A 26843-nucleotide genomic window follows, 5' to 3' on the forward strand; every position below is an offset into this window, starting at 1 on the left:
TTGCAGCTAAACAACTCGAAGCTGAAGGTCAAGTCACTGCCAAGACCGCCAAGACTGCTAAAACTGCCAAGGCTGCTACGACCACCAAGATCACCAAGACTACCAAAACCACCAAGACGACCGCCACGAGCCAAAGAGGGCACAACGCAGCCAAGCGCTCCACGCCGGCCAAAAACGCCAGTTCGGCAACTCGACGCACGCGCACACGACAATCGCGATCAAGCCCTGACTTGAACGACTGGTAAATCATTGCACTTCTGCGCGTTTTGACTTGCTGCGCGAGCCTGCAAACGTGACGGTCTGATGATTAGGTATCGAAGCATTGAATTGAGGACAGACCTGCACGATCCGAAAGTCAAAGCGGGCAGCCAGACTGAAGAAGGCGAGCAGATGCTCAAAGCATTCAAAAAAAAAGCATAGGCAACACACAAATAGCAAAAGGGCACGGCAAGTCGTGCCACCTGACGGCAAAAACACGGTTTTAATGGCTCGTCTCACCCTCAGCCAGCTCTGGCTGGGGGTCAAGTTGAGATACATGGGCCATTTCCTTAGAGCTTGACGATAGCCAGTTGGAACTTTGCGTTCTTGATGGTCTGCTCGCCCTCAACGGAGACAGTAAGTCCCTCAGGGGCGCCTTCCTCCAACTTGAAGCCAACGCTTTCGGTGATGAAGGCAGCGCGGTTCTTGATCACCTCCGCCAACTGCACCTCGGTGTCATCCTGGATCATGCGGAAGAAGACACGGATCTGTGGATTTTATGAGGGGAAAACCAAGCACAGACGAGCACAGATGAGATCAGCGACACTGACAAACGCAGCCCGCACAGCACCACGCAGGTTTAGAAAGTGTACCGTATCAGTGGGAGTGATGTTGCCTTGCTTGCGAAGCTTCTGGACGCGGTTCACCAGCTCTCGCGCGTAGCCTTCCTCGAGCATGTCGCGGTTTTGCTCAACTGCAAGGCGAATTGTGGAAAAGATGAGAACGATTTAGAAATTATCCATCGGCATGAAAAGCGAGAAGGTAATTCATCATACCGTTGAGCAGGACCAGAATGTCGTTGTCCGTCTGAGCACGGTACTTGGACTCGGTACCCGCGGCAAACTCATAACGCAGAGAAATGTCGGTTCCGGACAGGGTGTGGCCGCACACCTCAATGCTGCCGTTGGTCTGTACACCCAGAATCACACCCGATGTGTAAGGTGTGAGAAGTCATCAAGCTGCAAGTCTTGAGACCATAGTTGATACATTGAGGCCAGAAAGAAAACTTGATACAATGACTGGTGTTGAATCAAGCGACACCAAACACACAAGTGTTCATGGCACGCGCACAAGTGCATACAAACCTGATAGCCCTGCAGAGCTTCGTGAGACAGACCGATGACGGCTTTGTGGATGGCCTTGTAGTCGTTCTAGATACCACACCAATGGTCAGATACTCAAAAATGCACTTGTAACTCGCCTTTCAAGTCGCTCTAACGATTTTGATCGAATCCTTACCTTGAAGCGGACACCAAGGTTACGGCTGTCGGGCTGGCCCTTAAGCTGTGATGATTAAGGGGAAAAAAAAAAAAAAAAAAAAAGGGTTCAGCTTTGTTCCGGTGCTTGTTTGTCAAAACCACAGACGACAGACACACCGTAACATTGTAGGGCGATTCATCCGCGGACAGGGTGATGCGCTGCACGTTAAGCTCGGAGAGAATGTACTCCTCCAAGTGACGAATGTCATCCAGCAGGAAGGGAGTCTAATGCACAGCATGACAAGCAATGATGAGATCAAGGACGCTTCTATTCCAAAGCAGGTAGGACACAAGGGTTGTGTCTGACCTTGGAGACAATAACAAGCTCTTGCAGAGGGTACTTGATGGGAATGTTCTCACGCTCACGCACAATGCTGCGGGTCAGGATGATGAATAGCAAGTGAGTACCAGTAAAAAGCAGATGACTAGCCATTTGGCTGACAAAAAATACAGGGGTGCGGGGCCATCGAGTTGGCGACCATGCCGAGTCATTGAGCTTTACAAAAAATGCCTTTTCGACAACTTACCGTCCAGCTTCGACGACGCGCTTCATGGCTTCGAACGCACGCACAATGGTCTCGTCCAAATACACAGACTAGCACACACACACAAACACACACACACACACACACACAAAGCATCGCGCGGTCAATGGATGTCGTGGATTGAAAAGAATATAGGCTACATGCTTGCCAACAGCAACCAGCTTGGTCAGCACACGGAAAAAGCGTCTTACCTTGGGCTCGGGAATGAGCTGGAAGTGCACCGAGGCGTCTTCACGAACGCCGTTGATTGTGCGCACGTTATCGCTACCGCTGGCAGCGGCCGGCGTGGCAACGCGGCGAGGCGAAGGTGGGGCTGAGCCCTGCATCAATTTGCGAGCCGCCCTGGAGCGCAAAAACATTGTTCAATGAGCATCCACCACCACGATGAAGAAGAGTGCTCCAAGGGTGAACAAGAATCGTTCCAACCATCACGCAAATGCCAGTCCTTCCCACCCCTGTATTCTTCAACACGAGACAAGCGGTGTGGATACGTACCGAAGGATGCGCTTACGATCGGTGCAGCGGTTCACACCCATGGAGAGAAGATCATCATGGCTCAGGTCCACCAGATCAGCGCCGGTCAGACCGTTGGAAGCAAAGAGCTCCTGGTAGTCTTCCAGCTCGTTGGAGGACAACCAAGCATTCACATTGTCCAGGGACCACTCCGCCACGGCCTCAGCAGCGGCTGTCATGGGACCTTGGTGGAGAGTCAGAGCAATGTCGCTCGAGGTTGATACCTTGTGGCCACGGGTGGTCGTACTGGCAGAGGCAGTCACCACAAAAGGACGCATGTGCTGGTACATCCACTCGGCGAAGAACGGAGTGAAAGGGCCCATGGTAACAGACATGGTCATCAAGACCTCACCCAGGGCCCACAAAGCAAGCGCCGCATCGTCATCGCTGTTGGCGCCCTGGCATCGTGACCAGACCAAGCAAAACACACACACACACACACACACACACACACACACACACCAAAAAAAGGGGAAAAAACAGCTGTGAACAAGGGTGTGTCCGTAATCCCAAGAAACGGACGCCAAGGCACTGCAAGGCCCAACCCAAGGCTTGAATGCCGGCGAGCACAAACGCTATTGTCGATACCTTGAGACGCTTGCGGTTGAAGCGAATGAACCAATTGGTCAGGTTGTCCACAAAAGACAGCAACTTGGGCACAACAGTGTAGAGACGGTAGGCTGTGAACAAGACACGGGGGGGGTGAATCAATGCGACTCGTGTACAAGATCGGACTTTAAAAAAGGAAGCAATCACAAACGGCGCAAAACGTTCAAAGCGTCAGCCGGGTGGTAACGGTGCAGACTGACCAGCCATCTCTTGCTTGACAAAGCGAATCAAGTCTTGCGTGAAGGCGAGGATCCACTTGTCCATCTTATTGGTCGACGGGCAGGCCTTGGCCGAGTCAAAGGTGAATGGACGGCCAACAGCTTGCTGCAAATTTTTTGAGAACAGAAAAAAAAAACACCCAAAAGGCGGTACACGAAAGGCAGGATGATGAGTGATGTGTGGTGCTTGGCAGCATGTTGACTGCACTTTTGACAAGCAGCGAGGGCTGCCATTCTGACAGAAAGAAAGAGAGACGGAAAAAAGACATCGAACCTTCCAACGCTCCGCCTGTTGCTCAAAGAACCGGAAGGCGTTCAACCAGGGCAGAAAGACATCCTTGATCAAAGCCTAGAGGTTCAAACGTGAACAGAACGCATGGTTGTTAAAAGGGAGAGGATAACAGCAAACACCAAAGGCCCTTGTACAGGTGTTGTGTCTGAGACATACCTGCACGCCCTTGCGCTCAAAGCGAAGGTTCTCGGCGCGCACAGCTGGCGAAGTGATGAGATACAAACTACGCACGCGAATTCAGGCACGATGAAACAAGGTGGTAGCAAAACACAAAGGGGTGATTGTGTATTCAAGCCACAGGCAGAATGTAAAGCGCCGTACGCAAGGGGTGGCGCACGAACCGCAAGGCATCGGCACCATCCTCTTCAAGGACAAGGTTGGGATCAGGATAGTTTTTGAGACGCTTGCTCATTTTTTTGCCGTCACCGGCCAAAACCAGGCCGTTCACAATCAGATTCTTCCACGGAGGCTGATCGAAGAGCAGCGTGCTGATGACCATGAGCGTGTAGAACCTGTCGAATAATGAAAAGATGAACAAAATCAAAAGCACAAGTCGTCAGGTGAGTCGGAGGGTGACGCGTTCGAGCGACCTGTGCATTGGCAACCAGGGAAAAAGCGCACCAGCCACGAGTTTGGTCGACGCCCTCGGCAATAAAGTCGGCGGGAAAGTTCTTTTCAAATCGCTCCTACCCAGAGTACAACAAGAGGCAATCAGATGTTAGCAGTGCAAAGATACTACGACAACGCACACATGACGCTGACGGGTGGGCACTGTGGGCCTACCTTGTTTTCAAAGGGATAGTGGACCTGAGCATAGGGCATAGAGCCACTCTCAAACCAGCAGTCAAAGACTTGGGGCACACGGCGCAGGACACCCTTGCCCTGCTTGGAAGGGATGGTGATGTCGTCCAAATGCTCGCGGTGAAGGTCCTCGATGTCCGTACGGCCAGAGAGCTCCTTGAGCTCCTCGATGGAGCCAATGCAGACGACTTCTTCATAATCCTCGCTGACCCAGATGGGAATGGGAGTGCCCCAGAAACGGTTGCGCTATCAAAAAAAAAAAAAAAAATGATAATAATAATAATAATCATCATCATAAGAGTCAAATCATAACAGAACCAAAGTAAGTGCGCTATTCTCCGTTGTGCTTTTGCATCAAAACAAGATTCATTTGATGTCACGACAAAGCAAAAGCGAGCTTTGAGGTGCTGTAGGCTTACGGAGAAGGCCCAGTCGCGAGCGTCGGCCAGCCAATTGTGGAAACGGCCATCGCGGATGTTTTGAGGAACCCTAAGGGCAACACAAGGATTGAGTGAGACAGATTTGATTCATTGTTTCGCAAAGCCCGCCAACATGGTGCTTTTTGATGCAAGGTCAGAGCTGCAAGGGTGCTTGATCGTACCAGTAAGTGTTCTGGTTGTTCTGAACAAGCTTGTCCTTGATGTCTTCGACACGGATGAACCAAGAGTCGACCGTCTTGCGGACCAGGGGCGTACCCGATCTAAACAGACGAATGCACATGAATGATTCACACATACACGGGCAGTTGGGGAGACAATGCAGTGAGCACTCTGGCCAAGCTCAGCCAATGAGCCCGGCGTCGGCAAGTTCGTACCGCCAGCAATGGGCGTAGGCGTGCTTCACACGCCCAGCCTGGAACATCTTGCCCTCATCCTTGAGACGCTTGATGATGACCTATGCACAAAAGATGGCATGACGTACAATGCAACATGTCATCAAACCACAAAGCAAGAAGCTCGCAAAAGCCAGGACATACGTTGTCAGCATCCTTGATGTACATGCCCTTGTAGTCGGAAACCTCGTCCGTGTACTTGCCACTGCACAAAGTGAAGGCAGTGGAATGGGAGCCGGTGGAGGGTGACATGACAGCCTGCGTTTACATCCGAGTCCAGAAAAAAAAGAACGAGGGGTGGGTTAAAGCGCACTGACCAGTCGTCCAACGGGCAGGGAATGTCGGTGGCAGTGACGACGCCGGCCGCCAGGCAGACACGGTAATCGTCCTACGCGGCATCGTTGTTGCATGATTAAGATGAGGTTCAAGGCAAAGAGGTGTGGTGGATCCAGCACACATTTGGCATGTATTAAACGCACTTCACCGTGACCGGGAGCGTTGTGGACAATGCCGGTACCGCTGTCGTCAGTGACGTAGGTGTCGACGAGCACCTTGAATGCGCGGTCCTCGAGGCGCTTGAAGTAAGGAAAAAGAGGCTCGTAACGACGGCCACGGAGAGTTTCACCCTTGAATTCTTCAATGATCTCGACCGACTTGTCGCCCTCCTTGTACAGGCAGCCCTTGCCGAAGAGACGGGACTTGAGGGCGATGTACACGCGCTCACGCTTGGTGTCTGCCGATACCATGGTGCAACATGTAAACCATGAGGTACCGTGCGCGCCTGCACCAGAGCCGATGCGTGACGACCTCAACCCATGTTCAACAGCCGGAAAAGTTCGTACCGCGAAACTTGACGTAGTCAAGCGTGGGGTGCACGCACAAAGCCAAGTTGGAAGGCAGGGTCCAGGGCGTGGTGGTCCACGCCAAGAAAGCGGCATCTTCATCCACCAGCTTGAAGGAAACCGTCACTGTGGCGGGCAAGCACCGAGGCATGGCGGTAAATGTATTGCGTACGATGACATACTCACCCGATGTTGGAAAATAACAAGCACGCACCGGCAGGATCATCGACATCATGCATGTCCTGATTGGCCTCAAAGTTCGACAGAGGGGTCGACAGAGCCGTGGAGAAAGGCATGACCTTGAAGCCGCGATAGACCATGTCCTTGTCAAAAATCTGCTTGAACACCCACCTGCCGAGCCAATATCATAAGGAGACGATTTTTTGCCAATTGAGGCACAGGCGGCAAGCGGGTCGGGGGCTTCAAGGGAGTCGAGGTCCAAAGGCGACATGACGAAAACATGGCCCTAAATCTGGTCCGAGAAGCAGCCACTACGCACCAGACACTTTCCATGAACCAAGGATAGAGAGTCTTGTAGTCATTGTCAAAGTCAATCCAGCGACCGAGGCGGTTCACGGTATAGCGCCACTCGTCGGCGTAGCGCATGACGATGGAACGACATTCCTCGTTGTACTTGGCAATGCCCATTTTCTCAACATCAGCGCTGCCCGAAATCTGCAGGCAGAAAGACGTAAAACATGCGTGAGGAAGACCGACATGTTTTGGAAGAGCGGCAGCAACGCTCAAAAGGCCCGCCCACTCACGCCAAGCTTCTTGTCAATCTCAAACTCAACGGGCACGCCATGGGTGTCCCAACCAAAGCGGCGCTCGACGTGGTGGCCAGTTTGGTGGGCAAATCGGGTGACAACATCCTTGATGGTGCCGGCCAGAAGATGGCCATAGTGGGGAGTGCCGGTGGCGAAAGGCGGCCCATCGTAAAAGTTGTACTCGGGGCGGCCACGGGAAAACTCGAGCGAAGTCTGAAAGGCGTTCATGTCTGTCCACAGCTTCAGGATCTCCGTCTCCATGGTAGCAAAGTGAAAGCCTGCTTGGGCAAGAGTGTGGGAGTGTGGGATGAGATTGACAACCCCAATGACGTGTTTCAAAGAAGCTGGCTCGCGACAACGGCAAACGTGGGCATCGACGTACGCTCGCCGGACGACTCATCCTTGCTCTTGTTGGCAGCAGCCTAAAAAGGTTGGAGTGAACCAGAAGCAGAGCTTGAGATGGACCAGATGCTAATAGCTGCATCGGCTTGGCAGCAGGAGGGGGCATGTGGGCGTTGCACGCATAACGAGACAAACCTTGGCGGGTTTGGCCTCTGCCTTCTTCTCAGACTTGCTGGGCTTGCTCTCGGCACCAGCAGCCTTGGGCTCGGCCTTCTTGTCTGCTTTGCCCTTCTTCTTGCCCTTGGAAGGCTTGGCACCAGGCAAATCCTCGCCAGTCAGCTCTTTGTAGGCGGTCTTGAGGCCCACGAGGGTTTGCACAGCGGCCTCAACCTCCTTCTTGTCAGCGTTGGCGCCCTTGAGCTCGCGAACTTTGGCACCTTGAGCCTCAATCTGCTGCAGCAGGGCTGCGGCACTGTCACAACGGGCGGAGGAGTAGCGCATTGGCACATTGGCAAGAAATGAGTGAATCGGGGGTGCAGGAGCACAGGCCATGCTAACAAGTAGGCTCACGCACTCGGCAGATGTAGCCGCCATGATCAAAGGCCTGTCCTGTCCCACACACAAATCAAAAGTGTTTCGAGGGGATACGGAATGGTTGAAGACCACTCCGCCTTGCTGAGATCACACCAAGTTGACCTAAGGGTTCACCGAGATGCAACGGTGGTGGCAGCAGAGACACGCAAACACTTGTGAGGTCAGCCGCGGTCGGTGCTCAGATCTGCGCCAGACTTGGTTTAAGCAAGCACCACGCTCCAGAAGATATCGCTGTCCCAGGCACGGCATCCAACCCAGCCCAAGCCACGGCAGGCCACTGAAATGCACCCATTCTGAGTATATCAACCCCAGTACCTCCGGCAGATGAGCAGCGCATCAACCTCCGTCCCACTCAAACCAAGATGAACCAAGAGCTTTGACGCACGACCGACCTCGCCTCTCAACACTGACAGCCACACGTGTAGGTGGCAAAATGAGTTTTTTTCTTCTCTGTGTGTGTGTGTGTGTGTGTGTGTGTGTGTGTTGCTCGCCATCTTGATAGTCGAGCCTTTGTCACACTTTCAATGGTCAAAGTGTATCAGATTTGTCTCTTTTGGCTGCTGTGCTGGCATCATCACGAGTCGGCGCTCTGTGAATGGCGCCAGTCGGTGGTCGGAACCAGACACAAGCACGCGCCTTCACTCACAGAGTATCAAGATTGTTGCTTGTCATGCCGCTTCGACAGGTCTGGCGCGGATGCAAGTAGCGACATCTTAGATTGCGACCCGCCGAATTGGCAATAACCTTTGATGATAACTGGGCCTGCAAGGTCCGAACCAACCACTCCACCGAGGATGATTTTCCTGTTTAAACAGATCAGAGTACCTCATTTTTTGAAGAATTTGAACAGAAAAACTTTTTGTGCAGCGTATACAAAAGGTAAAGGCCTTGGTTACGATGCAATTGTCAGCAATTTACAACACTTGGGGTTCGAGCGTCGCCGTTCGTCTCCGACGCCCCCGGCATCCATGGCCTTGGCTGACTCCATCTGCTCCTGTGCGTTGATGCTGAGCTACCCTTGGACCATACGTGGCACTGATGCGATCTGTATCGGTGCGACTTGCTAGCTGCTTGATTTGAAGCAAGACCAAATCAAAATGGATATCACACAGTTTGCAACCTATGAAGACTTTTTGGACAGTCAAGTGCAGCCCATTGACCTCTACTATCTCGAGGTAGGCACCTGTCATGGTGCAAACGCGCGGCTGTGGCCCCGCTCACGCATCATCCTTTCTCTGATGTGCAAGAACCGCGTCATCACAACCTCTTGTTGCTGTTTCTTTCCCTCGCCACATCCGCCTCACTTTCACGCATCACCCACACTTCTGGCGCTTGGATTGGCATGATCTGGGGTAGGATGAGGAGGTGGTTCGGCAACTCGTCGAGCTCGGCTTCCGCGGCACTGGCGAGGTTTGTGGCTGGCCCTACTTTATCCTTGGCTATCTTTTTATCTTATCTATTTTGTTAGATGCTGATGTGTCATCAGTCAAGCACCTTCCTGCTGCTTTACATCCTACATCTTCGTACCTCACGTTGTTCGTTGTTGGGCGCTGTGGGCATTCATGACAGGTGGTAAAGCGCGAAGAATTTGAAGCCAAGAAGCGCGAGGCCGAGTTGCTGCGACAACAGCAGCGCAACAAGGGCAAATTGTACGGCTTTGACTCCACCTGAACACCAGCATGGCGACCGCATCTCATTTTCACGCCGCACGCACCCTGGCTGTAGAGTCTTGGTCGGTGAAAAGTTTCACGACTTGAGTCCTTTTTTGGAGGCTTTGGCGCAACGTGAGGAAGCACACCGTACCGGCAAGATGATGGTACGCTGCTACAAGTTTCAATAAACCATCCCATGCTCGCAAACATGCTACACATTGGCCCCATGTCCGCATTGCTCACCGCCTTGGCGTGAGCAGAGCATTGTCTTTATCCGTGACCGGAATGCGCAAGGCCAAGAGGTTTCAGGCTACATTGACCTGGCTGCCCGCTTCAAGGTCAGATCCATTTTTCGTCGCCCCCTTCAGGCGTTTTTTTTTTTTTTTCTGGATGGGTTAAACTGTTTTGTTTGTTTTCTCCTGGATGGGTTGAGCTGTTCGCGTGACTTGCTACATTTTGGTATTCACCTGGCTCGTGCCGAATGGTGCATCAGAATGAGGCTTTTGAGCAGTATTTTTCGGGCAAGAAGAAGTTGATTCCCAAGCCAACTGACTTGAGGTGCGGTAGTCCCTTCCTGCTTTTTGCTCAGTTCCACCCACACTCCTGCTACCGTTTTGCGCTGCTTGACTGACTTGGTCACGACTTTGCATGCGAATGTAGTTTCTACAACTGGAGCACGGGCTCGGCATACGCATCAAGCTCGGAACATTATCAAGTAACCACAGACAACGATGCCAGCGTGGCGTTCAAGAACAAGCGGGATCGCAAGATGGTCTTTGTTGACCCGGCTCGGGTTACCCCGGGTGATAACAGCAGTCGTACAGCCCTGCACACGGATGAATACATGCAGGTGGTCTTTTACGACCACGTCACTCGCATCACAGCTTAAGCAAAGAAGCTTCTAGCTACACCCACGCCCCTGTGCTCAGCGGGCTTGTTTTGCTGAAAACATTCAGCCAAAGTTGGACTTTGGAGGCGTCTGGTCAACCCTAGGTTGGCACAAATAGATATGTTCTTTGATGGGGAGGGGCGCTTGTGCGTGTGCGCCGATAGACCCCTGCGGGGTCCTTGTTTCCGGTCAAAAGCCGGCGTGGTGTTCAAACATGATTGTTATCGTTAATCGATTGATGGATGGTCGACCAACGGCGTGCCCTCAAGGCACAAGCAGGACGGGACGAGTGGGAATATCAACGAGAAGACCAACAGGTCAGGGCGGCAGACCCTTGAATCGAGGACACTTCAGCGAAGGAAAAACCTCCCTCGCGTTCCCGCAAGAAAACGAAAAGAAAAGAAAAACCATGGGCGGAAGGATAGAGAAGACGATAAACTTTGACTTGGAACAGCAAGATGAGGGCCACAGCCACTTGACTGGTGGCCTGCCAAACTGGATGGCCTGCTGAGCAAAAGGCAAGATTCGCAGAGCTTTCTGTAAAGACATCGTTGTTTCTGAACTGAGCGAGCAATTGTCCTTGCCGCAAGGACCCACAGACGCCAGGCAAGCAAAAACTCAATCACTGCTGCCGCCACGACCACGGCCACGACCGCCACGACCACGGCCACGACCACGACCGCGACCGCGACCGCCCACCCGGTTCTTGTTGCTGCGCTCCTCCTCGACCACCTGATCAATGACCTTCACACGAGACGAGCAAAGAGGTGCATTTGCGTGAGTATGTGCTGCTACAGTCTGTGTGGGATCCGTGGACAAGTAGCAATTGGAAGGACATGAGAAGCAGGGTTACTTCAGACCTCATCAGGGATGCGTAGAAACTTGATGTTGTTGCCACGGATGTAGCACTCGGGCATCTTCCAAAAGCGATCACCGTCCTATCGAGAAGAGATGATCACGCCAAGGCAGACCAGCGCAGTGATTCACCCGGGCAACTTGAACGTTGCGGAGCTCGCCACTGGTGAAGCGTCATGTCTCACCTTGGACGTGAGGGTGACATCACGCATTGTAATGTTCATGTAGTTGTCGCACTTTGAAAGGTGCCCGTTGTATGTCTCGCCGTTCTTCAACTCTACCAGCTGCACGGGTTGGAAGAAAAATTCGGCAAGGTCGCTCGAGATGAGAAAAAAAAAAGGCAAGGTGCTCTGGCTCACGTTTGAGCCGTAAACGCAGGTTGTCTCTCGGTATGCATCGTACAAAGGCCCGCACTCACCATCATGTGGTTGCTGGCAGCGCGGAGGAGGCTGAGCGGCAGCTACAGCAGAGTGTTGTGGAAGATAGGGACATGAAATCGCGCGACGAGGGGAGACACAAAAATTTGAAGCGGTTGAGTCAGACCACCAAGCTCCACCGACCCTCAACACTTTTAACCCTCAAAACTCACCATAGTGGCGATGCAGACAGTATGGGCGAGAAGCAAGTTGCGATGCTGTCCAGCCGCCTAGTTCAATCAAAACAACCTGGTCCCGATCAACCGTCAATCAAGCACACAAATTCACTGAAGCACGCCCCCGCTGCCAAAACGTCGTTCCAACACCCAAAAGAAGAAAAAAAAATTGACCACACACACACTTACCAAAGTGCGAATTCGTTTACACTTTCTCATTCAAATTCTCTCGCTCGCTCTCTCTCTCTCTCTCTGTCTCTCTCTCTCTGTCTTTTTGTGTCTGAATTTTTATGAGCAGACTGGGGTCGATCGGCGCGCACGCGCAGAGACACACGTGCCCACGGACGGTGAACACGGGCGGGCGCATGCGGATGCGGATGCCATTGCACCCTGGCTGCATGCTTGAGATGCGACGCACGCGTCCTTCCTGAGAGCCCATACTCTGAATCACTTGAGCGTGAAGGAGGCTGTGCCCTCACAAGGCGGGCATGTGGCAGCGCATTCTCGCGCTCATTTTGAGCGCCGTGCTGACCGCTCTCCGTTCGATCTGGCCCTCGCGCTTCGTGGATCCGCCGGCGTGGTTGAGCGAAAGCTCAGGGTCAGGTCAGGCCCATTCGGGTTTTGGTGCATACGCCCATGCTGAACGAAACCCAGATGGAGCCATGCCGACCATGGAGCAGCTGGAAGACGATGATGAGAACATCATTCCCCCCGACTTGGATTATGATGGACCACGGGCTGAGGGCGACGTGACCTCTTTCACCATTGAGCAGTTCCCTCAGCAGGAGGCAGACTTGCCGACGAGCTCGGAAGCGGCTATCGCACACATTCTGGCCTCGAACCCACGCGACATCTTTGGCATTTTGGGCCTGACCCCGAACAGCGACCCTGCTCTGGTGCGGCCACGCTATCGCCGTCTCAGCCTCATGATTCACCCAGACAAATGCGCTGTGTCGGGAGCGAGAGAGGCTTTTGCCCGCCTTTCCCAGGCTCACGCTGTATTGACAACACCGGTCAGTCACCGCCGACTTTACCTCACATGTGGCTTCACACTTGTGGAACTCGGTTCGTACCATTCCTGCCTGATTTTTTTTTTTTTTTGCGGCGCTTAGGATGCACTGAGGATATACATGAAAGAAGTAACGTTTGTATCGGCCGAGTCCCAGCGACGAGTCCGAAGATTGCGACGCTTAGAGCAAGACTACGAAGAATACGTTGATACGGTACGCTCGCAGAAGACCAACTGGCATCCAAATCCCAGCCTAGCCTTGGCTTGAAGAGCTGACGCGACCGCTTTGGATGAACCATACTCCTAGATTACCAACTCAATAGGTTGCGATTGTGAGGCTGGCCGCCATGAAAGACGTGAGGTCGATCGGCCAGTCAAGTCTGGACGCTATTGCAAGCAGTGCGATACATTTCATCCGGCCAAAAAGGTAGTAAAGGATGCCATCTCTAGCCCCTGCCTCGTGCGTCCAGGGAGCGACAAAACAGCCATGCTGGAACCTTCACATACAGCAATACCTCACAAAACGCCTGATGCGATGCTGCACGAGCCTGCAGGGAGACGTATGGATTGAAAACGTCACCAAGGGCTGGTCGGTTGGTTGGTGTGGCTACTACAGTGATGGTACCAAAGTCTACAACATCACGGATGCACTCCGCTGTGCGGTGCGTAAAAAAAAAAAAAAATCTGCAAAGTTTTGTGTGGCAATCCATTTTTCGTCGAGGACGGGGGCGGTACTGTGCGTCTTCTTACCACCTTTGCCACCCGCCTCGTGCCGCCTGATTTGTATTGTCGGCGCTCACCGCGTCTTTAGAAGGCCCACACCAACTTGCAAGCTGGCGCACACCGCGTCCAGATGCACTTCAAGACGTTGCCCAAAATGGTGGCACCAATGACTTTTGACGAGTATTGCGGCATGGTGTTCAAGGCAGCATGGCGCACGGTCTTAGCACAGCAGTACCCCGATGGCCAAGCACCAAATATGGACGAGGACTTTTTGGCCTACTTGCGTCGGGAGCGTGACTTGAGCTCAGCCCGCCGTACCAAGGAAGCCAACGCCCCTGAAGGTGGCTCCAAAAAAGGAGTGCGTTCCCGACGCCCAAACAATGCCGGGGCGCGTCGCGCTCGACAGCGGCGCTAAGTTCAAGAGCGATGCTGGTGCGAGTGTAAAGGAGGCTGAGTGCAAACGTTTAGAAACCGATCTTCTGAGGTTGGAGATTTGATTCTCGGCCGCAAACTTCATTTCGATTAATTTTTACACCTCATTCTTCGTTACCAACGAGCCTTCAGGTGCCACACACTCGAGGATTGACACAGTGCCTGTCACAGCCTATCAAACTTGTCGGAGTCATAGGAACACCATTCATTGCTGAATTGGTGCCGCACCACCTGTGCCGAAACAAATCCGAAACAAAAACACATTTCCGCCAGCCGTTTGACGCATTTGTTTCTTGTCGGTGACACCACTGCCACAAGGTCAACCTCCAGGGGCACCCAGGATGAGCATCGCCTTTTCTTGAAGCCGAAGATCTGCACACACACACACACACACACACACACACACACACACACACACACACACACACACACACACACACACACACACACACACACACACACACACACACACACACACACACACACACACACACACACACACACACACAACAGTGTGTGACAGTTTCGTGTCTTGTTTTTTGGACGTTGTCAGCACATCTGCGCGGCCATGGGCGAAGCACCCCCACCACCACCACCACGATGGGCCAGCCGTGGGATGGGAGTGGTATTGGTGGCGGTCGTGCTTGCAGCACTGGTGGGCTGGACCTCTGAGCATCCACAGGTGCAGCTCGCTTTAATGAGGTTTTTCCGTGATGTCAGCCGAGCCAAAGCCCACGCTCGACTCTACGGTCGCGACAACGCACTGGCCGTCATGCTTGGCCAGGAGGAGCTCGCTGCATCAACGTGGAGTGAGGTGCCTGACACCAGCTTCAACGAGGAAGATCTTCAATGGCTGAATGGCGCTGAAAGTCGACCCGTATATCTGGCGTTGGCTGGTCGTGTCTATGATGTAACAGCTGGCCGCCACAAATATGGCCCGGGCGGGAGCTACCACAAGCTGGCTGGTCGTGATGCTTCTCGCCCGCTCGCCCTGGGCTGCCTCACGGAAAGCTGTCTCACTGGTTCCCTGCAAGGTGCCTCTCCGCAACAACTGCAGGTCTGCTGCACCTTATCCGCTGCCGTCAAGAGCAAGGCCTGTCCCTTTATTTGATGGCGCTCGCGCGCGTACACACTGCCACTTACCGGGGGGGCCCCGCGACGCGTGTGCTTAGGAGTTGCATCGCTGGGTGGATTTTTTTGATAAACACGATAAGTATTACTGCGTGGGCCACTTCTCTTATCGTGACCCAGTGGCAGCGGCTGTCGAGGCCAGCCTCGCTGCCGATGCCTTTGCTGAGAAGACAGCTGCTCGGTTGCGCCATGAGTACAAGCAGCAGCGGCAACAGCGCGGAGGCACCGGCGCCTTGGTGGCCATCATACAGGAAACGCAGCGTGACGCAGTCAAATTATACCGGCGCCAGCGTCTGGACGACGTTGTCACCATCATCGAGGCGTTGTTTCTCCTTCTGGACGAACAAATGTCCCTAGGTGGTCTTGATTCCGCACCGTTGCCGCTCGAAATGGACGCGGGGCGTCTGATCCTTGCATGGTGGGCAGTTTGTATTTGTCATGAGCAAGACCGAGAAGCAGACCAGGCCATCTGGCAAACCAACTTCAAGGTCCGACGATGCTCGTGACGCACGCGTGCGTCCACGCCTGATTTTATTTCCCATTGCCTCCCTATACCAAATTTGGATGTTGGTCCGTCCTGTTTGTAGACGTTCTTGCAAGCCGCATCAGATCGCCCGGATGCGGTGCCGACGGACACGTGGTGGAGTCAGTTGGTCGCTGAGGTAGGACCTGACCCGAGTAGCCTGTTAGCATCACCGGCGCTGGGGCTTTGTTGGCTGATACGTTGTGCTGACACGTTGTGCTGACATGGGTCCCTGTCGCCTGGCAGCTCTTGGCTGTGGCCTCTCAACCAAGCGGTGCCTTGGACACATCAAATCATAAGGTCCCTGGCCGAAGCCACCACGCTCGCCTCCGATCGGCGTGGCAAGATGCACTGGGCACCTCACATGCGACGCTAGCATTCTTCAATCTCACCGAGTGAGCTGCTGTGAATGCTTCTCCCCACCACTGAGCGTGTTCCGCGATGTGTCTAAATTGTCAAAGGCATCAAAACAAGCAGAGTCGCCAGAGCCTTTGTCGTGTCTTGCAAGCTGAGCCCGGCCTGGTTACAATACCGGGCCGCATACTCTAGTCGGGCGCCGGCATATCGGCCAGCTCGCCATTCAACCAAGTGCGGATGCTGTCTTTGCAAGGCGCAGTACACTCATAGTGGCTGATATAATCTTGCCGCATTGTACAAACGTGATTATGGTACCAGATGTGGCCATCAATAGGACCACCAAAGCCTCTGCTGGCCTTTTGTATCATTCGCTGTGCACCCTCACGACTCACCAAGTATGCCACCTATCAGAGCACACATCCGTGAAGGCAACTGCAGGGCAAGGGCAGGCAAAGTAGCTTAAAGGCTTGATCGAGACAGGGCAGGAAGAAACACACCATGCCATAGCCCCAGTAAGCATCCTGAACGGGAGTCTCCTCACAAATGTCCTCCCGCTCGAAGATGGTTGATGGCCGAAAAAGGATGAGGTCGCAGTCCACTGGGATGGGCGGAAGCTCGAGATATGAGGCGTTGGGCAATAGTGTGGCGTCATCCTATGCAACCCAGTATCACCAGGCCCAATGTCCACAGAAAACCCAGGTCAGCGTGCCAGCAGACAACGATTTTGCGAGAGAACGCCCGGCACCCACCTCAATTATGATATTCCAAGGATAGTTACTTCGAGCTGCGGCTTTCCAGGCCCTGGGGCATTACAAGGGAAGCGGGTGAGGGCACTCGCTCAACCTTGACAAAACGGTTAAAGACGACCAAATGAAAACCATGATGCCTGCCACGTACCGAAGATGAGCCAAGGATGTCCCGTAGTCAGCCCACTTGAGGCCACGGACAAGGCGCGGAACGTCATATGGGCCACCATCCGGCGAAGCTTCAACGCCCCGCACGCGCTCAAAGGGGGGAAGGTTGTGCTCCTTGAAGGATTGGCGCATCCGAGCTAGCCGCTGCGGTGATCGGTCAAGGTTGATGACTAGAAAACCAACGTCTTCCGCCTGAGGCTTTTCCAGGCGAGGGCACGCCCGCGAGGATCGACGCCAGTGACCTGCTGCCGGTGCCTGAAGCGCCCCTTGCACCTCAAGAACCGTCATGCCCAGCATCAGCAGTGCCCATGGCGCTGCGAGCACCATGTTCCGCAGACCCCGCTGACCGACCATTGCTCCCACGGACTCAAGGCCACTCGGCCAGTCACACCAAGCCAGGGTCGTTAATGTGTCAATCAATCGTGTCAGCGATGATTGAGATGAAAGAGAGTTTGTATGAAAAAATAAACCACCACAACTCTTTTTTTCTCTTTCTTTTCCTTCTTGTGCTTCTTTTTTTTTTCCACAGACATCACAACGTCTTCTTTCTTCTCTTGTTGTTGATTGGCAAGTGGGGCAGGTAAGGATGCAAGGAGAGAGATTACACAAGAGCCAGAAGCCCGTATACAGGTAGGCGTGCAAAATGCGATGCCGTTTATGTTGAGACGACGCCAAAGGGCCTCGGCTAGTTGATCCAATCCTTCTTGTTGCTGGAAGTCATTCGTCTCGTGTCGGTTCATGTTTGCTCCAAAATTACGCGCTCATGCGGAAGCCTCGGTGGACGTGCGTGGCTTGAATGCATCTGCGGCCGGCCACAAGCGAAGGCAGGCGGCCTGGCAGGCTTGAAGCTGACTTGGCGCCTCGCGACGCACGCGGCTAGCCAATGCTTGCGCATCCTAAACATTGTTGAAAAACATCCCCCCCCAACAAAACCAAGGCCAGAGAAATGGTTAGCTGGCTCGCCGTGAAGTGGCCACAACGATTGAGGCGTGTCGTGTCAAACCTTGAGAGGAAAGCTTTCCGCCTTGGCCACAACGGCAACCACAGCTGCGTAGGCATCATCTACGGAAGCCTCGCCCAGCGCCACGCGGCCCAGGTTGTAAGCCAGCGCCTCCTTGGGTTCAGCGGCGGCCTTGGCCTTGCGGGTTTCATTCAGCGCGTGCGCGTCCGACACTGATCCAAACAATGATTTTTGCACTACATGACATGGCCGGCACAGGAATGCAAGTCAAAATTTGAGCAAAGACATGGAGCACACGGCGTTTCTTGGCCCAGAAGAGAAGAAGCCCAATGAAGCAAAAACACGGCTGATCCTTGAACCAACCTTCGGGAAGAACCTTCTGCACCAGCTCATCCTGACCATCAATGCCGCCAGCAAGGATCTGCAAAAGCTGCACCCGGCACACGTGTACATCTGGATGCTCAGCCTGTGTCACCCCAGGGCGTGCATGGGGGAGAGGCGAATGAGCCCAAGAGCGTATGTTCGGAGCAAAAAAGGGGTTGGGGAAAAGGGTCACCGTACGTCAATCTGGGCTGCCGCGGCAAGCATGCGACACATGGGCAGCAGCTTGTTCAGTTGGCGATAAACCTCAAAGGCCGTAATATAAAGGTCCACATGAGTCTTAGGCATAAGTTCGAGTGCCGGCTTGAGAAGCTTCAAAGCCGCCTCAAGAGGTTCAGAGGTCAGAGCGTGCTCCTCGCCCTTCTTGTCATAATGGCGGCGTGAGCTCAAATCTTCCTCTTCCTTCTTGGCACCGCCTTTTCCGGCAGCAGCCTTGTTGTCCGTGGCAGCAACCGCAGCAGCCGCCTCAGCTTTCTTCGCTGCCTTGCGCTTCTTGCTGAGGTACTTTTTCTTGTCCGCCTCGGACATACCAATGAGCGCAGGATCCTGTTGGCATCAGCAACAGATTGGGTGAGCATCATCAATGACTGCATGCGTTGCCGACTGCAAGATGCAAGCAGATACGAAACAGACACTCACGTCGTCCTCGTCGCCGCCCTTCTTATAGGGCTTTTGCTTCAGGTACAGGTAGATTTGTGCGCCCAGAATTGCGGCTTCAATGTAGTTGGGGTGGCCGTGCAGGTTATCCTCGCCCTCCAAGAATCTGCGGTGTGGACAAAAGTTGGTCAGGAAAACAAATATAACACAAAAGGCCCAAACCCTCGCCAAAGCTCTGAAACTCTTGAACAGATGAACATACCGCACGTAAGCACGCAGCGTGCTCTTGCGAAGGCAATAGGTGTGAAAATCAAATTGGTCCGAAATGATGGTGTTAAAGTCATCTGCAACCATGTGGACCTGTGCAAGCCAGAAAAAGACCATGATGATCAAGCGACAAAACGTGAGCGCGACTCTAGGGATCGCTCCCTTACAACAAACGACAGCATGGATGGTGTTCAAGAAAGAAGAACATTGTTTGAAGGGGCGGGCCAATACAAACGCACCTTGCCCAAGGCACGCGGGATGTCCCGCTTCTCCCAATACGCCTAGATGAAATAGGTTTCGAGAGCAGGTGTCAACCAATCGGTGCGTTATATTGTGAGGAAGGAACGGACGAATTCTTGTGACCGAAGCCTTGCATGGTGAGCGTGATGTACCTTGGCGCCTACTACATTAAACCAAACAATTTGAAGGGTCAAAAGATAGTCCATGGGATCGCCATTTTCCTATTGGAGTGGTAAACATTGATGAGGGAATGAGAAAGAATCTCAAGAACTTGTGTTCAAGAGTGGGACATGTGCCACGAGTCGAGAGGGATGACAGCCATTGCAAACCTTGGCATACATGACGACGTTCTGGTCGGCCTTCTCCAACTGGCCGGCACGAACTTGGTACTTGACGCAGCGAGCGTTGATGTAACGGTCAGCCGTGTCAAGCGAGCGCGCCAGCTCGAGCTGGTCGGCGGCCTCGTTGAGGCGGCCCATATGCTGAGGAAAGGAATGGAAAAATAAAAATCAGTACGTGACGAGATGAACAGGAGAGGAGAAGCGGGTCGAGAAAGGATTGAAACACCCGAAAGCTAAACCAGGCAAACTCTGTTGCGCATAGTCTTTGAAATTGGCTCAAAATGCCATCATCTGCATGGGCCGCGCTCAAGGAGCAACGAACCTTGAGGATGCGTGCTTCAACAAAGTAAACTTCAAGCGCAGTCGGGGTGTGCGCCAGAGCTTCGCGCACGGTGCTCAGGGCACGATCATACTGGCCAAGATGATCCAAATGTTGTGCCAAGTAAGCCTTGGTCCACACCAGCACGGCAGGTGACTCGATACCTTCTGTGACAAGCAACCGCCGTGGTTTGCAGTGAGGTGCACGATGGCAACGCCGTCGACATTGCCACAGGTACCCAATCACAAATTTAGCCCCACGAATGAGACCCGCCTCAACGCACCGCCTGCAGCAAAGGCTCGGTCTTTCTCGAGACTGGCCACGTAGCCTTCGACAAGGGTCTGAATGGTTGCCACCTTGGTGCTGTCGACATACAGATGGCGCAGCATGTTGAAAAGCGGGGGCATGCCTGGGAAAGAAAACGTTTGTGTTGGCACAGGTGGAGCAGAGCAAGTGAGTTATGCATGCGCACGGGTTGGTTTCCATAACCGCTGACCGTGCAGAACATAAATCCGGGCATACCTTTACGCAAACAAGAGCGCAGAACGGTATCCACACGCGACTTGAAATCGTCACCGGTGGCCTCGCGCAGAACGAGTAGCTCCGGAAGCGTGGCCTTGGGATATCGGTTGTGCACCTCGTCCAACACAGCCATGCGCTTGGCCGGCTCGGTGCTGCGTGAAAGTGAGGTGAGGAGAAAAGCGGAATGAGCGTTTGCACGAGACAGTTGGCCTGGGCGCCACGCGACAGAGAGAGAGCGAACGGCAACGCACAGGTGCTTGGCTTCAAAGAGGCCATCAAAGTAACGGCGGTCTTCAGGGTTATCGTCAATCAAGTGGCCGTAAATTGTGGCAGCCTTCTCACTGGCCTCGGTTTGACCTTGAGCGCCCAGCGCCAGGTTGAGCTGTGCGCGCATCTCGTGAAAGCCCCGACGGTCCCAAATCTCTTGATCGTGCTCGTGCAGCAGCTTGAGTGCCGTCTATTGGTTGCCATCCCCCACCACGTTCACGGACATGCGCCAAGGAGTGTAAGAGGGGCTCTAAGCCTGGGCAGGTGGGTCACAACTGATAGGCAATTGCAGCTTGTCCCACCTCAGGGTCACCCTTATCCGCATGGAGCTGCACCAGATAAAAGAGTGTTTCGCTCAGCTCTGTATCATGCAAAGGGGTCTTGGACTACGCACAATCAAGTGTGTGGATACGCGTGTTAGCGAGCAATTGTGTACCTAAGAGTAGAACCTGGTGGGCTGCGAAATAAATCGCGGATTGTTCTTGATTCATACCTCTTTCTGCAGGTCGAGCCACTTGCCAATGACCTCAATGGCCAGATCGTAGTCCTGGTTGAGGTGATGAGCCACCGCAAGACCGGACCAGTTTTGAGCCAAATCGGCGCGTTCCATCAAGATCTTGCGACGTGACTCCTAGAAGAATCAAGTGTTGACCCAGAAATAAAAAAAAAAAAAGAGATAAGAAATTAAAGAAAAAAAAATGGGGGTTGGAAGCTGGGGTCAGACCCGCCGCAGTTCTATCTGTAGATTTGGCCAACAAGAACAGAAGGCCACATACCCGATAGCCATCGAGATCGCGCATCTGAATTTGTAGGGAGGCAAGATCGCGCAAAATGATTTGATTTTTCTGGCAACATGGAAAAAACACATCCGCTGTGAGGCGTGGCTAACAGATGATGACGGCGAGTGCAGCGGCGGCTTGGGTGCAAGCACGGGCACGGGCTGCGTTGGGTCGGTTCCATGAGCAGCGCAAAGCAAGCTAACAACGCACGGGATCTTTCACACAGGCCTGGCGGTAGCACTTGATTGCTTGCTCAAAGTTGCCATCGCAGCGGTAAATGATGCCGTAGACATGCCAGCAGAGGCTTTTCATGATGCCCTTGCGCAGACTGGCCTTGGCTGTCTCAAGAGCCTCTTTGCGCTTCTCGAGCGAGTTGTAGACCAGAGCCTTCATCGCCAGCGTTTCTGAATTTAGTGGCCCATCGGACATGTCATGAGTCAGCAGCGCCGATAAGGGCTTGCGGCCAGTTTTTTGTGTGCGCAAAGTGGGTAGGGCGCCGAGCAAAAGGAGGAAGAGTAGGATCGAGAGAGAAGACTAGAAGAGTAGGAGATGGGTAGGGTAAAGTCTCAAGATCAAAGAAATGGGCTGGGCGTACCGGGGTGATCCAGGCAGTCAGCCGAGGCCAGAATGGCATTGGCATGGCGCAGCGCCTGCTTGTACTGCTTTGTGTCGTAGCATTTCTATGAGCGTGCATGGCCAAGGACCACGGCGTTGCGTTAGAAGTGGGGCAAGGGACATGAGCACAGTGAAACAATACTGGCCAATGTCTTGGCTCAGCTGAAAGAGCTGCGGAACAGCTTCATGTAGCTGGACAAAGGGGTCACGTGTCGCTGCCAGCCAGCTGCACCCGAGAGCGCGCCACAGAACAGCTATCTGGTGGCTCGGGCTGATCACCGCATGCCCCACGCCACCAGATAAAAAACCGACAAGAGCCCGGACTCTCTGTTGCCGCTGGCCTGGAACGACTGACGCACCGAGAGCTTGCGATACAGCTGCGCCTCCTTGGGCGGGAGGGTGTCGGCCATTGTGACGGTCACTCAGACAGGGATGCCGGCGCGGTCTGAAAAAAGATGATGCTACACTTTGACCTCCCTTCCCGATGCTGCCACAAAGTGAGTTGAACGTTGGACTTTCTTGCGTGTGTTTCCCGCGCAAAAAAGTGCTTGAATTGTCGACAAAATTGACACAAGCTGAAACAACGTGTTTGGACCCCTTGTGTCAGGGTATCAAGTCAAGGAAGGGGGGAGCAGCGTCAGTCACTTTACAGGCGGGCTTGTGGTTTGAGGCATTTTCTCTCTCACCCGGTGGGCAAGCAGGCAAGTGTCTCACTCTTATCAGTCGAGCTCCTCCACCCCGACCCCGAAGCACTCTGGCCAGGTTCCATCACGATGCAAGCCATTCGGCCCCCGACGACCAGCGTGGTCAATGAGTTTGCCCAGCTCTTTCCGCAGCAATGCATGACCAGTCAGTATGCCCGGACTTGCCATGCAATGCCTTGATGTACCAGAATACGAATGGGTGGTCACTGCACGGTGCTGGCTCGAAATTAAGCGTATGGTTGCCGTGCTGCCCACCCCTCGATGACCTAGGCACCGGTGCATCCGTCAAAGCCATCAAACAGCTTGTCGTCATGTCAGGTAAGAATTGAAACTAGGAAGCAACTGTTAGCCCTCTTTCCAGGGCCCGGTATCTGGCCTCTGGCTGCAACTAGCTCGCGCCGCCCGATGCGTCCGTGCACTCTGACATGGTCTTGCCCAGTGTCCAGCATCGCCTATTTGCGTGGCCTTTTTCCCCACAGCGCGTATGGTGACCGCAACGTGGGCGAAGACATGGCCATCAAGGTCTTGCGTGCCAACTCGCCGTGTGATGAGGCCGTTGCGCTCGTCGCTTGGCTCAAGTCCCTGCTACCAGGAATCGAACGACACTGGATCGATCGCATCACGCTGGCCATTCACGACGGCTACGAAGCAGACGATGGCGATGAGCTCGAGAACGACACGTTGTTGGAAACCTACACGGTGCGTCAAAAAAAGGTGTCAAGCCCCGCCTTGTCAAGCAAGACTGTCATTGATTTATGGTGGGCTGATTGCTTCCAGATCAAGCTCGGCCATCTCAACGCTGAGGCCCACCAAGCTCTGCAACAATCCCAGAATGCGAGCCTCACGTTGCCAGACTATGCTGGCTTTCAAACCGATGTCAAGTCTATGCTACGGTAGGTCGTACGCCGTCTCAGGCCAGGCCCAACCAGGCGTGGCCATGCCCCATCCAAAGCTCTTTGATTTGACAGAGGAGACTGACACCAATGTCCTCATGTGCTGGCGTCCAGCAACCTCCTTTTGACGACGCAGTCGCTTCAGAAGCTGCCGGACGTGTGCGTCGTCTCCATGCGCATTACCTTGGCAGCCGATGCCCCTGACGAAGCCATCCCAGCGGGCTTTATCACGAGCACGTCAACCGAAGGTTATCAAATTGCCAGCGAACATCGCATGCGCCTTGATGTAGGGGGCGTTGCCACCCATCATGATGCACTCAAGGTCTCTGTGGCGACCTTGCGCACGACTGGGCTGCATGCCACCCACGCGCCACGCGTCGACCTGGACCTGAGTCGCAACAGTCAGACTGAAATGCCCACCCACAGCACGGCGCAGAAGGCCCAAACTGAGGCCAATGCCTCGAAGAAAGCTCCGCAGCCTGGCGGGGACCGCAAGGGAGGCGCACATTCGGCTTTGAGTGAAGCAACGGGCCCACAGAATCTAGAGAGCGGCGCTGCCGCCCTGGGCTTTGAGGCGCCCAGTTCGACTGGTGCGCCTGCGACAAAACGCAGCAAGACCAAGGCGTCGCGAGTGGTCTCTAACAAGGCCAACGCCCGCATGCCTTCGGCAGCAAACGAGAAAATGGCCCGCCAACAGGCTCACTCGGCTCCGTTGCAAAAGGGACCGAGCCCCAGGCCGCTTGACCAGTTTGATTTTGATGATTCTCAGCAGGTATGGAAACTACTCACTCACCCAGCCTGCCCACTGCAAAACCAAGTTGTACGCCTGGGACTCATCGCGTGTGGCCCACTTAGGAGGTGGAGGCACCGTCTACCACGAAACGACGAGCTGCGCGCACGCGTCGACAACTTCGAGTTCGAAGCTCCCTCTAAGTCACTTTGCCGCATTGTACTCGCAGACATTTACCAGTGATGAGCAAATGTATGGGATGTGGACACACGGTTGTCTTGACCTGGCGGTAAAAGTGAGGACCGGGGAGCAAATACGTGCTTTTCGGCACTAGAAAGAACAAAGAGCCTGGTCTTTGACAGACATGAATTATTGTTTTGAGACACCAGCACTTGGACTTGCACAATTGACCTCGGGTCATCGCAAGACACTGCACATAGATGGTAAAGTGCTTCAGCAGCACTCACGACACCAATACATGTACTTGGCACTTCAAATCACTGCTAACTCTTGAAGAGATGGGGTTCATCAAGCCGATATGCTCAAAGCAAACGCGCCTTCAGGTTGCTATCGAATTCTATTTTCGTTTTGCTTTTGTTCCTTCAGGGTGCTTTGCACGGAGCACAGGCTTCTAACGGCAGGGGTTGGATACGTGGCGGGGCTTGAAGCGCAACAAGCTGGGACTCTGCGAGCTTCAAAGCAGGAAGAGCAGCCCTTGGCCCGCTGTAGCCCATGGAGTAAAAGGTGGTGGCAGGTTTGCGGCTACTCCTCGTCCGTGATGTCACGTGACTTGTAGTATTGACCCTGCTTCTCGTACACGGCGCCACGCTCCAGGAGCTTCTTCAGCGCACCGCGGCGAACGAAAAATTCGCCCGAGTACGGGCAAATAACGACCTTATCCTGATCCTGCATGGTTATCAAAATCATCATGAGGGCAAGCCGACACATTGGGTTCGGTTCCACGACCGCATCCCTGCTATGCTGTACATACCAGGTTGAGAAATTCGACGGGATGTCCAGTGGGACCACCTCCGCTGACTGCCGTCTTACCATCCACGATGGTGATTGGCTCCTCGTGGATAAGATCGATGGCCCAGTTTGGGTTGACCTGCCATGATAAAAACCACCAGCACGTCAGACGACACTCACTCGCGCACAGTCGCCTCTAAGAGTGTGGTGAAATAAAAGCGGAGGGTAGCCACGTTGCGCTTCTAACCAGCTTCTTGTCATTGATGAAACGTTGCTCGTAGAGAGGGCCCTCGCTGATGAGGCGGACCTGTCCGCACTGCAGACCGCGGAAGGAGCGGAGCAGGGTCGAACGCGCTTGCCACAGAGCCATTGCGATGATCACTACAAAGAAAGGGAAAAGAGAGAGGGGGGTAGAAGAAAGAAGCAGCCTCCACGAGTCCCGCTGCATGTGTTGCATACAAGAGTGAGGGGCGTCACACCGAGCAACCTGACCCCTGCGAACAGCACAGTACGCTGCTGCCCTGTCTGTCCCCTATGCGCCTGACGCACCAACACACGATCTATCGGCAAATGCCCACCCCATCAATAACACTTGGTAGTAGTCTTATACCCAACATCTGTTGACAACAGCAAAACGATGCATCTGACATTTCGTGTTGTTTGGACGGCACAGTTGTCAAGGGCAGAAGGATGCGCTGTGCTGATCACAACCGTGTCGTTCGTGTAGCTGCTTGCTGCTTGCTGGTGCCGCTGGTGTGCGCAACGCAAGACCCAGTCGGCTCAAACCCGATCCAGAACCAGCGGTTCTCATAGCCCAGTACCGACCAAACCCTCACTCTTGCTCCTCGGGCACCAGCATCATGGTATTGCCGCGAGAGGTTTTACGCTGGCTTCAGTCGCTGAAATTGTCCAGGCCCGTCAAAAACCCGCGCCGTGATTGCGCCAACGGCTACATCCTGGCCGAGATGATCCGCGTCTATTTCCCTGAAGAGGTGGGTGGACCAAGAACGCACCTTCTTCCAACACACGGACTTCACATGGGCGTACACCCCTAGACCCCGACGTGTGAGTGTTTTTCAGGATCTCAACTCTCTCTCTCTCTCTCCGCCGGTGCAGATTACAATTCACAACTATGTTGAGGGCACTTCCATTGAGCACAAGCTTTCCAATTGGGGGTTGCTGCAGAAGGCAAGTTGATACACTGCAAATAAGATGAAAGCCCCTCTTCTCTGTCATGGTGGTGCTCACGCTCGACGCACCCCACCCCCCCCCCCCCCCCGGGATGGTATGGAGGGCTTTAAAAAACTGT

At 53.9% G+C, this 26843-nt stretch overlaps 10 protein-coding genes across 10 annotated transcripts; 4 read left to right on the plus strand and 6 right to left on the minus strand.

Annotated features, from left to right (window-relative positions):
• Positions 1 to 309: 309 nt before the first annotated feature.
• MONBRDRAFT_19043 (uncharacterized protein) lies at positions 310 to 7212 on the minus strand. The gene is made up of 27 exons (XM_001742498.1): positions 6934 to 7212; positions 6669 to 6844; positions 6384 to 6520; positions 6170 to 6295; positions 5807 to 6060; positions 5645 to 5715; positions 5472 to 5532; positions 5310 to 5389; positions 5097 to 5195; positions 4915 to 4984; positions 4478 to 4741; positions 4316 to 4380; positions 4036 to 4206; positions 3851 to 3917; positions 3677 to 3751; positions 3385 to 3508; positions 3164 to 3255; positions 2558 to 2973; positions 2254 to 2404; positions 2045 to 2112; positions 1825 to 1891; positions 1635 to 1742; positions 1498 to 1542; positions 1344 to 1409; positions 1035 to 1167; positions 852 to 952; positions 310 to 746 (listed from the first exon to the last, which is right to left on the minus strand). Exons 1-27 carry the CDS (start codon positions 7195 to 7197, stop codon positions 549 to 551), a joined length of 3549 nt encoding a protein of 1182 aa, XP_001742550.1. The 5' UTR covers positions 7198 to 7212; the 3' UTR covers positions 310 to 548.
• Positions 7213 to 7318: 106 nt separating this feature from the next.
• MONBRDRAFT_21920 (uncharacterized protein) lies at positions 7319 to 7872 on the minus strand (the record flags this gene model as incomplete). Its single annotated transcript, XM_001742499.1, has 2 exons — positions 7319 to 7358; positions 7474 to 7872. Coding segments are annotated over 2 exons (439 nt in total), but the record flags the coding sequence as incomplete, so codon positions are not given.
• A 1097-nt stretch (positions 7873 to 8969) lies between these two features.
• Positions 8970 to 10413, plus strand: MONBRDRAFT_21921 (uncharacterized protein; the record flags this gene model as incomplete). Its single annotated transcript, XM_001742044.1, has 7 exons — positions 8970 to 9047; positions 9229 to 9282; positions 9442 to 9521; positions 9598 to 9688; positions 9785 to 9862; positions 10018 to 10082; positions 10185 to 10413. 7 exons carry the CDS (start codon positions 8970 to 8972, stop codon positions 10411 to 10413), a joined length of 675 nt encoding a protein of 224 aa, XP_001742096.1.
• A 618-nt stretch (positions 10414 to 11031) lies between these two features.
• MONBRDRAFT_4811 (uncharacterized protein) lies at positions 11032 to 11860 on the minus strand (the record flags this gene model as incomplete). Its single annotated transcript, XM_001742500.1, has 5 exons — positions 11032 to 11157; positions 11274 to 11351; positions 11454 to 11552; positions 11687 to 11728; positions 11858 to 11860. 5 exons carry the CDS (start codon positions 11858 to 11860, stop codon positions 11032 to 11034), a joined length of 348 nt encoding a protein of 115 aa, XP_001742552.1.
• Positions 11861 to 12348: 488 nt separating this feature from the next.
• On the plus strand, positions 12349 to 14007 carry MONBRDRAFT_4812 (uncharacterized protein; the record flags this gene model as incomplete). The annotated part of the gene is made up of 4 exons (XM_001742045.1): positions 12349 to 12873; positions 12973 to 13083; positions 13340 to 13531; positions 13681 to 14007. 4 exons carry the CDS (start codon positions 12349 to 12351, stop codon positions 14005 to 14007), a joined length of 1155 nt encoding a protein of 384 aa, XP_001742097.1.
• Positions 14008 to 14592: 585 nt separating this feature from the next.
• MONBRDRAFT_4813 (uncharacterized protein) lies at positions 14593 to 15661 on the plus strand (the record flags this gene model as incomplete). The annotated part of the gene is made up of 2 exons (XM_001742046.1): positions 14593 to 15058; positions 15276 to 15661. The coding sequence occupies 2 exons, from the start codon at positions 14593 to 14595 to the stop codon at positions 15659 to 15661; spliced, it is 852 nt and encodes a 283-aa protein (XP_001742098.1).
• Positions 15662 to 16114: 453 nt separating this feature from the next.
• On the minus strand, positions 16115 to 17303 carry MONBRDRAFT_30755 (uncharacterized protein; the record flags this gene model as incomplete). Its single annotated transcript, XM_001742501.1, has 4 exons — positions 16115 to 16439; positions 16533 to 16688; positions 16785 to 16836; positions 16933 to 17303. 4 exons carry the CDS (start codon positions 17301 to 17303, stop codon positions 16224 to 16226), a joined length of 795 nt encoding a protein of 264 aa, XP_001742553.1. The 3' UTR covers positions 16115 to 16223.
• A 194-nt stretch (positions 17304 to 17497) lies between these two features.
• On the minus strand, positions 17498 to 22648 carry MONBRDRAFT_30756 (uncharacterized protein; the record flags this gene model as incomplete). Its single annotated transcript, XM_001742502.1, has 19 exons — positions 17498 to 17845; positions 17953 to 18146; positions 18274 to 18376; positions 18472 to 18837; positions 18931 to 19054; positions 19151 to 19248; positions 19395 to 19436; positions 19548 to 19616; positions 19725 to 19877; positions 20059 to 20222; positions 20339 to 20464; positions 20578 to 20729; positions 20829 to 21034; positions 21147 to 21230; positions 21338 to 21475; positions 21621 to 21728; positions 21834 to 22027; positions 22219 to 22303; positions 22598 to 22648. 19 exons carry the CDS (start codon positions 22646 to 22648, stop codon positions 17711 to 17713), a joined length of 2592 nt encoding a protein of 863 aa, XP_001742554.1. The 3' UTR covers positions 17498 to 17710.
• A 428-nt stretch (positions 22649 to 23076) lies between these two features.
• Positions 23077 to 24808, plus strand: MONBRDRAFT_4816 (uncharacterized protein; the record flags this gene model as incomplete). Its single annotated transcript, XM_001742047.1, has 3 exons — positions 23077 to 23260; positions 23382 to 23835; positions 23950 to 24808. 3 exons carry the CDS (start codon positions 23077 to 23079, stop codon positions 24806 to 24808), a joined length of 1497 nt encoding a protein of 498 aa, XP_001742099.1.
• A 104-nt stretch (positions 24809 to 24912) lies between these two features.
• MONBRDRAFT_30757 (uncharacterized protein) lies at positions 24913 to 26095 on the minus strand. The gene is made up of 4 exons (XM_001742503.1): positions 26084 to 26095; positions 25782 to 25976; positions 25557 to 25673; positions 24913 to 25471 (listed from the first exon to the last, which is right to left on the minus strand). The coding sequence occupies exons 2-4, from the start codon at positions 25902 to 25904 to the stop codon at positions 25328 to 25330; spliced, it is 384 nt and encodes a 127-aa protein (XP_001742555.1). The 5' UTR covers positions 25905 to 25976; positions 26084 to 26095; the 3' UTR covers positions 24913 to 25327.
• Positions 26096 to 26843: the final 748 nt, after the last annotated feature.

This window comes from Monosiga brevicollis, genomic scaffold, assembly GCF_000002865.3.
Source record: "Monosiga brevicollis MX1 MONBRscaffold_2 genomic scaffold, whole genome shotgun sequence".
NCBI lineage: Eukaryota > Choanoflagellata > Craspedida > Salpingoecidae > Monosiga > Monosiga brevicollis.